At 40.7% G+C, this 11,316-nt stretch overlaps 1 protein-coding gene across 1 annotated transcript; it reads left to right on the top strand.

Moving 5' to 3' along the window:
• Positions 1-8,211: 8,211 nt before the first annotated feature.
• On the top strand, positions 8,212-9,702 carry LOC106322847 (F-box protein At5g49610). The gene has a single exon (XM_013760990.1). It carries the CDS (start codon positions 8,460-8,462, stop codon positions 9,540-9,542), a length of 1,083 nt encoding a protein of 360 aa, XP_013616444.1. The 5' UTR covers positions 8,212-8,459; the 3' UTR covers positions 9,543-9,702.
• The last annotated feature ends 1,614 nt before the right edge of the window (positions 9,703-11,316 follow it).

Here is an 11,316-nt window from a genome sequence, read left to right as displayed (position 1 = left end):
ATCTTTGATCTGCTCCAACTCGGACTCTCCACAAGCATTCTGATGATCCTTTCCTAATCAACAATGTACTGATCATGAAGAATGCCTTTTGTTAACGCCTCCCACACTTGAGTTGAATAAGGACACTCAAAAAAGAGATGATATAAAGTCTCCAAAGGCTCTCGGCATAAGACACAGGAAACATCAGCAGCGCCATTCCAGTATCTCATTCTATCACCTGTTGCTAGTCTCCCACGCATAGCTATCCAAGTAATGACGAAGAACTTTGGTGTTGCGTGTTTGAACCAAATCGCTTGATGCCAATAGCAAGGCTGATGTCTTTCTCTAATACTGAGCCAAGTACTTTTGTGGAGAATTTCTTTTTGTACTTACCCTTCTCATTCTTCCATAAAGGAATATCAGCTTCCTCATTTCTATTGGCTTTGAACTTCTCTATCTCCATCTCTATTCTTTTAAGGATTTGTATTTGATGATGCCTCTTTCTGTGGTTTAAGCAATCCTCTACATTAGCATTCATCAAGATACCCATGTCAATATGACTTCTCTCCCCTGCAACTTCCTTCAAACGACCCATTGGATTCCACATTTCATACCAGAAAGAAGTTCCTCGACCATTACCCACCTCCCCTCTGTAGAAATGCTTTGCCATCTCTCTACTCTTGAGAACCTTTCTCCACATCCAAGACCCACTCTGTGTATTATCTCTAACCGTCCAAAATGAGTCTTTTCTAATAAGATAAATCTTGATCCAATTCACCCAAAGCGAGTGAGCAGATAGAATTCTCCAAATGAGTTTGAGGCAGCTAACCTGATTCACCTCCTTTAGCGGTCTCAATCCCAGCCCTCCTTCATATTTCATCTTGCAAATGTCCTCCCAAGATATCTTAGCTTTCCTGCTATTTAGCTCTGGACCAGACCATAGAAAAGCAGAACAGATTCTCTCTATCTCCTTTATATATCCACTGGGTAATCGAAAGGCTGCCATCCAAAAGTTGGTGAGGCTTCTAATAACAGAGTTGATCAGCTGAAGTCTACCTGCATAGGAAAGAAACCTCCCTGTCCAGGATCTGATTCGCTTTCTGATCTTCTCAACCAAGGGTAGAAAATCAGTGACAGTCATGTTCTTTGTCAGTAGAGGCAAACCAAGGTAGCGAACCGGTAGCTTCCCCGTAGCAAACTGGAACTGCCTTAATATCTCTTCCCCTCTCTAATCTGCACCAGCCATAAACAACACTGATTTTTCTCTACTTATCTTAAGCCCACTCATCTTATCAAAGTCTTCAAAGATCTTAATAATCCCATCAATAGAGCTTCTCGTGCCGTCAGTAAATATCCTCAAATCATCCGCGAAGCAGAGATGAGTGAAATCAATATTTTTGCATCTTGGATGGTATCGTATTTTCCCTTTCTTTGCAGCATCATCCAGCATCTTTGACAAGACATTCATGCATATCACAAACAAATAAGGAGAGAGGGAACATCCTTTCCTTAGACCCCTTTCACTTTGGAAGTAACCTGCTAGATCTCCATTCACTTGAACTGAGAAGGATGCAGAAGTTACACACAACTGAATCCAGTTGATGAATTTGTTCGGCAGACCCAAGGCTTTTAGAGTATTGATCAAGAAAGGCCACTGCACTGAATCGAACGCCTTTGAGATGTCAATCTGCATTGCACACCGAGGAGAAATATCATCCTTATGATAGTCTTTTACTATCTCCATCGCCAGTAGTACATTCTCCATCAATAAGCGCTCTTTTATAAACGCATGCTGATTCAAAGTAATGCATTGAGTCAGTACACTCTTCAACCTATTTGCAATAATCTTCGAAATTATTTTGTAGAGGAAGTTACATCATGAGATGGGCCGATAGTCCTTCATCATCTTCACTTCATCTTTCTTTGGAACCAGAGTTAATATTGTGGAGTTCAAACCTTTCGGTAAGAAGCCTTTGATGAAGAAGGATTGGATCGCCATAGTGACATCTCCTCCAATAACTTCCCATGCCCCTTTGAAGAATTCCATTGTAAATCCGTCTGGCCCCGGCGATTTGTTTCCAGGCATATGGAATAACACCTCCTTTATTTCTTCTATAGTGACCTCTCTCTCAAGTCAAAGACAATCACCCTCACTGCATTGAAATCCCAAAAGCTCCGTCAGACTCTCCACAGAAGTCCCCACAAAGTCATCTGGTTTCACCTTCAGAAACTCAGCAAAAAAATTCTCAGATTCTGTTTTAATCTCATCTTCTGTCTTGGCTATAGATCCATCAGGTCTTTCAAACTCGTGCATCGCTTTCCTGACTTCTCTAATTTTTGCTGAGCTATGAAAAAAGTTATTGTTCCCATCACTAACATCAAGCTAGTGAACTTTGGATCTTTGTTTCAAAAATTCCTCTTCTAATTCAGCTAGCCTTTGCCATTTTGTCACCGCTCTGCCCTCTTCTCGAATTTTCTCTGCACTAGGACACTCCATAGTCTCCTTCTGCTTCATACATAAGTCGACATACGCTTCCCTCGTTCTCTTAGATAACTCCCCCAACTTTAGTTTACTCAATTCACGAAGAGGCTGCTTCAAAGCCTTCAAACGCTTTGTGAGTTTGAACATAGCAGAAGTCGAGTGGAATAATGCCTCATAGTCCTTCCAGTTATCCTTCATAAGAACTCCAAACTCTGGCATCTTGGCTATAACATTAGTGAACTTGAATGGTTTGCGCTTACTTATTTCACCCTGCTTCATATGAATTCGACACCTCAAATGATCTGAGCATCCACCTCAATTCGACACCTCAAATGATACTGAGTTATTCAACCATTCTTCATTCACTAGCACTCTATCCAGTTTTTTACAGACCAACCCCTCTTCCCTCTTGTTGCACCACGTGAACCTTGGGCTTTGATATCCCATATCTGCCAGTTTGCAGTAGCTTGTCACATCTTGGAAATCTCTCATACCCAAAGGAATCCGTGGAGAGTCCTCAAAACCCGAGTGCTCCTCACCATCGAGTATCTCATTATAGTCTCCCATTAGCATCCATTTCTTGTTTCTAAACATTTGCGAATCATGATGACTTCTAATATCCTCCCAAAGCTCCTTCCTACTCTCCATCAAGTTATGAGCGTAGATAAAAGAACAGAAGAATTCTTCCTCTTCCGGCAACAAAACCGAGCACGTTATCATTTGTGCACTCTTATATACCGGAGTCAACCTCACCTCTGGCCTCCACACTACCCACAGCCTTCCCAACCTATTATACTCATAATTTGCCATAAAACTCCAAACCTTAAACACCTCATTTACAATCTTTTCTGCCTTGCTCTCCCTTACTCTTGTTTCAATAAGACAACCAAATAGAATTGAATGATCTCTTAACCAACTTCTCACCACTACATGCTTAGTTGATTTATTGAAACCCCTTATGTTCCAAAAGAAACCCGCCATCAGTGCTGCTTACTAGAACCCCTTTTCATATTTTTATTATGATCTGAAGTTTCAGGAACAACCACTCGATGATTCGTCTTCGAGACCCTTGGTAACATCTGCCTCGCTCTGCCTTTCTTATTTGTTTCGATACTCTCTTCCACCATACTCTGCAATATGTCATCTGCTTCTTCATTTCTCATCTCCTCTACCTCTTCTATTTGCTCCACTTCCACCTTATCACCTTTCTCATCAGTATTCCTCAGAGCATCAAATCGTGATGGTGTAGCAATACTCTTTTGACCATACTTCAAAATTGTTACTTTAGGACTTCTTTCTTTCTTTTCACCCAAGACTGTTCTCCACTCACTTATTTCTCCCTCCTCCAGAACCACTTCTTCTTCCTTCTTTTTTGTACCCTTTATTTCTATATCTCTTTCACTTCTCTTTGTTGTATTATTTACTTCCGTCTTCTCTGTTTTTTTCTCAGTATTCTTTCTTCCTTCTTCAGCAACACTTTTATCTCCTTCTACTACTTTACTATGATCCCCTTCTATTATTGTTGTTATATTCTCTACTTCTTTCTCCTTTCTCTTCTCTTTACAAAACGTCTCATAATGCCCCCATCTTCCACAAGAAACACAACGAGGTGGAAGCCAAGGATAAGTGTACTCCACTGTAATCTTCTCCCCTTGAATCGTATAGTCAATCTTCTCTGGTAATTCTTTAGACAGATCAGCTTTGACAAAACACTTTAGCAACATCAAAATTTGAGCACGCGATCGTCTCGGGATGAAGATGATCTTGTACCCCCACCGTGCTTGTCATAAAGCTTAGACCCTCCCAAGAGTACATACTCATTGGCACCTTCGTGAGATGTACCCAAAGGGGAATCAGATTCACATTTGAGTCATCAACATCAGGAGACCATTTCGAGACCACCATTGGCACCCCCGCGATGTTCCACATCCCTCTCCTTATCACCTTTTCTCTTATCTTCTCGCTTGGAATCCTTATCCTCATCGTCTTCTCATTCATCTCATATACATCCAATTTCTATGATTTCTCCCCAAACGCCCAAATCTTGTTAACAATCATGTGTACCTTCGCGATATGAGGCGATGTTTCCAGGAACCTTGCAATCACGAAGTCCTCCCAAAGATGATTTGATTTCTCCACGATATCCACTGAAACTTCAATTGTGCGCTTCACATCCAAAATCGTTAGATCCACTTCGTATTTCGTCATGATTTGCTTTTTCTTCACCGCCGCTACCCATGATTTCTCCTTCAGCCGATTCTCCGGTGGTGGATCCACCGGAATCTCACTCGAATCCATCCCAGCTGCCTCTTCAGACAGCGGAGAACGTGACGGAAGTCGTAGATCAAGAATTGCCTTTCGTATCGCCAATATCGCTTGTTACCAAAACGGTGTGTTTTCAGACAGCTAACCCAATTCAGACACACCACATACCAGATGATACGGGATACTATCATTTGAACTCAAAAGCCATCCAAAGTCATATACATATTTAAGTAATATGGACTTAAAATAGAGATCCTACCTCTGTTCTTTCATCACGCATCATATTGATAGCCGCTATCTCGACGATATTAGCTATATCAATGATATCACCATCTGCAATTGAGTAACTTCACTAGCTTGCTGTCCCAACTGAGAAAACACACATGTCAAAGAAGACATAACTTACAACAACAACAGAGTTAACTCTTTTGCTATATAACATTTTTTACCTGTGATGCAGAGTTCTTGAAATAGAAGTGTATACACTCTATATAATGAAAGGTCACCTTGACGAAGTCCATAATGGGTCTGCATTAACGATCAAGATTATTCCATATACTTGTGTAAATAACTTGTTACCAAAACCTATACCCAATGCTACAAAAATCAAATATAAACATACCTGACAATTGAGACATACACAAGTTCCATCTATGTTTTACAAGAGAAAAAAATATTAGAAAACACAAACTTTACCAAGACAGGTGAGAAAAGAACCCAGGAGATAGTATACTCACTGCATTGACTCCATTTCTCTAGCGTCAATCCAGATTTTAAGCAACAAAATCTTCAAACAAAACTAAATTTCAAAGTTTTAAAGAAAAAAACTGAACTTCAAAACAACTTCATCGTAAACTCAGAAACAAAAACTTCAAAACAAACGAAATCATCATAAACTCAGAATCAAACTTTAAACCTGAAAGTCCAAATCATCACAGTCCCCGTACTCATCCACGTCCCCAAACACATATTGGAATAAGAATCTTACCTTAATTATGCAAAAAGCGTTGAGGCGTGAAGGTGTTGAGGCGTCAAAGGCGATGTGAAGCGTCCACCTTCCTGAATTCGCCTGGCTTCAAGTCCTCAAGGCCGAAGAATTCACAAGACAAAGAGAAAAAATAATACATGTGATACAACCAGAGCCTCTCTGGATCATCTTCTCCGGCGACATGGGGATCACACTCAAACACGAGCTCATCGTCGGAAGCTACAAAACCATCGATGGGAGAGGCACGAACGTCGAGATCACCGGCCACTGGTGCCTGACGATCCAGCAGGTGAGCCACGTCATCATCCACAACGTCCGCATTCACCACTACAGACCCTCCAGTAACACTCTGGTCGCTTCTTCGCCTCAGAGAACCACCACGATAGAGACGTCGTCGGCTTCCTTGGTGGAGGAAAGCACCGGAATGAGACCCACCGTCTTCCTTCGTCCACGAGAGCCACCGACAGAGACGTGACCGTCGAGACGATGAGAAATCGCCTTGTCGCCTTCGGTGAGAATCAAAACGGAGAGAAAGAGAAACAGACGCGAGAAATGAGACGGAACACGATCTCCACCTCTCTTCTGCACAATTCACGCGTGACACGTTCCCCTAAGCGACTGTGTCTTAATGCTCTTAATTAAGAGACGTGTTTTCTCTTTTTCCCTTTTGGTTTAATTCTTTTAATCACATTTAATCTAAGAGATGCTGTTAAGATACATCAATAAACATGCTCTAAGGGTTTGTTAAAAAAACAAGAAAATCAAACTAAGGGATGGCAATCATGGTAACCTTGGCTATCTTTTTTTTTTAAATAATCAGGTTCTAGTTATACTTATACCACCATATCTAAATCAACATACGGGATAACGACTAATCTAAATCTTGGTGTTGGGATAGTAGTTAGTAAGCGTATATTTAGTGAGAATTGATGCATAACGTCGAGTACCAATCGGATGATATTAAAGTACGCATGACTGTGGTATCTGGTAGGTAAAACCTGGGAATATACTATAACACTTGAGGTTGGAGAGTCTTCCATGAAATTAAATCACAGTTATACAGAAATTACGGATTTCAATTTCGGTTCAGAAAGTTTATTTAGTAGTCCAATAACAAACGATCCGACTATCCTTAATATTAGTCAGAAAACATTCAAAATTTGGGTTAAACAATATAGTGACCCTACGAAAAAGTCCACTTTAATTTACCAGATCGATTCATAAAGCATATTAAAAAAATTATAACTTGTGAGACTACTAGTCATAATTTTGTTGTTTATTGCATTAGAATGTATTTACAAACATGTTGAATATCTCTTAACTAAAGCAATACGTCGCAAAAGTTTAAAAGAGATTGGCGAAGAAGTCAGGTAGCTCAGGAGGGACAAATAAAGGAGAAAGAGGATATGAACCCTATTAAATATGCAACAAAATTGTTATCGATTTAGTAGAGACAAACAACAAATAGATAAAATGGTCAGAATCGAGAAATCTACAAGATGGAAATAGTAAAACAGAAAAGGGTAGATAAATGGTCTTACATGGTCAATAAAAAGCAGATAATATACTAACTATAAGAAGAAAAGCTAAGAGTAAGAAAGCCAACCAGGTTAAACCTCACCCTTTAGTGGTCATCATCGTCGGTCGAGAACGGTCAATGATATTCTAAAGATTGCGGAGCGCTCTAGCGGAACGTATCGGTATGGTGGGCAAACGAAGCTAGTGTTGTGATGTATGATTTATAAAATTTTGTTCAGATCAAATTTGTATTCCCGACTAGCGGTTTATATATTAATTAAAAAAAGAAAGAAAGAAAGAAGATGCCCACTGATTTGATCATAAAGAAGAACAAGTCATGAATCATGACGAACACCAATTCCCCATCTTCTTCTTCTTGAAACAGCCTTTTTGTCCTACAAAAATGTATGCAACTACATAAGATATATATATACATAATTAAATTACCTTGGTCATGACTCATGACATTTTTTGGTGGTTCTTCAGTCCATGAAACGCTTTCAAATTCATCCATTGGTCGCATAAAAGATAAATAGTGTTTTCCATGAGTTAATATTTTTAGAGCACCTTCATTGTGGGTTTCTAAAAGAAATTTTCAAAAAAAAATATAAAATATAAATATAGCAGAAATTATTATTATGAGAACCGAATTTTTTATGGATATTTTTCGGTTCCTACATTTACTATCCGAACCGAACCGAACCCGAAACTATCCGAACCGAACCGAACCGAAAATAGCTCAAGTACTAAATGGATCCTCTAGCCCCTATCCGAACTACCCGAAACCCGAAATACCCGAACCGAACCGAACCGATACCCGAAATGCCCAGGCCTAGTTTGGGTATTTCAAAATGATCGAAATTCAGCTTAAAATATTTCATTTAAGATAATGGGCCTTGGGCCTACGATAAACAAAACGGTAAAGATGATGCATCTGGTCCTTGCTTACCAGCGAGTCAGAAACACGCGCTCTTCTTCTTCATCTTCTTCTCCATCGTATACACTTGTTCAACGCTCGCGCAATTCGATTCATCACTTCCTCCATTTCCGCCATTTCTTTCCCCACCGATCTCCGATTCTCACCCCGATTCCATCAATGGGTTAATCGAAAACACACAAACCCTCCTCCGACGACGTTTCAAAGCCTAGACCTTTTCTGATTGCGGTAAGAACGAGAAAAGTTTACTCCTTTACCACTCTAGACCCCTCTTCTCCGTCGATCCTGTAATGGGCAACCCTAAAGGCCCTCTCTTTCCCGACGAGGTGATCCTCCAGATCCTCGCTAGGTTACCCGTTAAGTCCCTCTTCAGGTTCAAATCCGTTTGCAAAGCTTGGTGCTTGTTACCTTCCGACGGTTACTTCGTCACCCTTTTCAATCAAGTCTCTGTAAAAGAGCAAACGCTCGTCGCCGAGGTATCGGACTCCTCCACCTTGATCTGCGTTGATAATCTCAGAGGCGTCTCTGAGTTCTCGTTGGAGTTTCTTAGAGACAGAGTGAGAATCAGAGCTTCGTGTAATGGATTGTTGTGTTGCGCTAGTGTTCCTGAGAAGGGTGTTTATTACGTTTGTAACCCTTCGACTAGAGAGTTCAGGATGTTGCCTAGGAGTAGAGAGAGGCCCGTGACAAGGTTTTATCCGGATGGGGAGGCGACTCTCGTTGGTTTGGCGTGTGATGTAAGTAAGAAGGGTTTCTATGTGGTGATGGCTGGTTACCATAGGTCGTTTGGGCATAGACCTGACGGGAGTTTCGTTTGTTTGGTGTTTGACTCGGAGAGTAATAAGTGGAGGAAGTTTGTTTCGGCGTTGGAGGGTTGTGGTGGTTTCACGCATATGAGTAAGAACCAGGTTGTGTTTGTTAACGGGAAGCTTCATTGGTTGATGAGCGGTTTGTGTTATGTGCTTGCGCTTGATCTTGAACACGATGTTTGGAGAAAGGTTTCTTTGCCTGATGAGATCAGTTGTGGTGGGAATAGGGTTTATCTCCTGGAGTTGGATGGGTTTTTGTCTGTGATTCAGCTGTCTGATGTGTGGATGAAGATCTGGAAGATGAGAGATTACGAGAGTGAGGTTTGGAGTGTTGTTGATAGCATAAGTTTGAGGTGTATCAAAGGATTGGTACCTGGAATCTTCCCGATTTGTCAGACGGGTGAGTATGTGTTCTTGGCTACTCATAAGCAAGTTCTTGTGTATCAGAGACGGAGTAAGTTGTGGAAAGAGATGTTTTCTGTAAAAGGAAGCTATTCTCTGCCTTTGTGGTTCTCAGCTCACGCCTTTCGCAGCACCATAGTGCCTTGTAATTATGCTCTATAGTATAGATGTATGTTTATGTTGCATTTTCTACATTTTTCTTTTGTTTGTTTTCTTGGATCCTTTAGGATTTGTGAAAATTGGTTCAAGGTTTTTATATCCCTCAATAGAAACGGTTATATGAAATAGTTTGTAATCAATGTTAAAAAAAAAAGATAGTACGCGGTAACTAAGAGTTTGTACAGAATTAACGGATAGAAAGAGATTATCCGAGGCCTAAAATCAGGGTAAAAAAAAAAAAAAAAGACATAGAGGAGACGTTAATAAATCATTAATTTTTTTAGATGTTTTATATTTATATTCGATATTTTAGTTTGGATTTAATTATAATATTGTTTTGAAAAATTAGATATATTATGGATTTATATTAACATTATTACTTGATTAACCAATGTAAACTAATAGTGATCCATTCAAATCAATTTAACCACTTTACAATGGTTTAAACCAATTTGAGCGATAGAAATTTAATTTTAAAATATTCATTTTGGATTTGACCGATTTACTGACAAGTTGGATTTTCAAAAATTGATTTATATATACGAGAGAGTGGTACTCGCTACAATCACTTCATACAATCCAGGCTTGATAGGGCTATGGTCAACTTGGCTTGGAACGAGATGTTCTCTATGGGCAGATGCGAGTATCACCGATTTGAGGGGTCAGATCATCGGCCAGTAGTTACTCTCTTTGACTCCAATTTACTTGAGAAGAAAAAAAGAGTCTTTCGCTTTGATAGAAGACTTAGAGACAAACCAGAGATAAAAGCTCTGGTTGAGAATTCTTGGAAGGAGCAACCCCGTGAGTCTATTCTCGCTAGGATAGGAAGAGTCAGAACGAATATCGTGGAGTGGACAAAGATCCAGAATCTGAACAGCAAAACCCTTATTCAGTCCACGCAAAGGGAGCTTGAAGCTGCTGTCTCAGATAGTTCACCAAATCAGGATCGCATCTCCTCCCTGCAAAACACCTTGGAAAAGGCTTATCTTGAGGAGGAGCAATTCTGGCGGCAACGCAGCCGCATCCAATGGTTGAACAGCGGAGATAGAAACTCAAGCTTCTTTCATGATGTAACTCGGGGCCGGAGAGTTCAAAATAAATTTTTTGTTATTGAAGATGATGATGGAAACGCCTTCTATGAGGAACCCCAAATAGTTCAAACAATCTCTGCATTTTATCAAGGCATCTTCTCCTCCCAGTCTTGCGGTGATTTGGGAGTAGTGCAGGAAGCTCTCTCACCAAAGGTGACCACGGAAATGAATCGGACCCTTACAGCTGTCCCAACTGATAATGAGATTAAAATGGCGGTTTTCTCGATCAGTGTGGATAAAGCCCTGGGTCCGGATGGTTTTTCCGCGGGTTTCTACCAATCCTTTTGGGACATTATTGGGCCAGATGTATCTGATGACATTCGCTCCTTCTTCAATTCAGGGGAGCTCCACCGCCGGCAAAATGAGACTCATGTTAGACTCATCCCGAAGATAGTAGGGCCAAAACGGGTGTCGGACTATAGACCTATCGCTTTGTGCACCACTCACTACAAGATCATAGCGAAGATTCTCACCAAGCGCCTACAACCTCTCCTGGCTGACCTAATCTCGGGACACCAGTCCGCCTTTGTTCCCGGAAGAGCCATTTCCGACAATGTCCTCATCACTCATGAGATTCTCTATTATCTCCGTACTTTAGCAGCCCGTCAACGTTGTTCGATGGCGGTTAAAACCGATATGAGTAAGGCATATGATCGGATTGAATGGGACTTTCTTCGAGAGGTGTT

The sequence above is a fragment of the Brassica oleracea genome, chromosome C2 (genome assembly GCF_000695525.1).
Source record: "Brassica oleracea var. oleracea cultivar TO1000 chromosome C2, BOL, whole genome shotgun sequence".
Taxonomy (NCBI): domain Eukaryota; kingdom Viridiplantae; phylum Streptophyta; class Magnoliopsida; order Brassicales; family Brassicaceae; genus Brassica; species Brassica oleracea.
The sequence above is the reverse complement of the archived record's forward strand: the minus strand, read 5'-3'. Positions and strand labels throughout refer to the sequence as shown.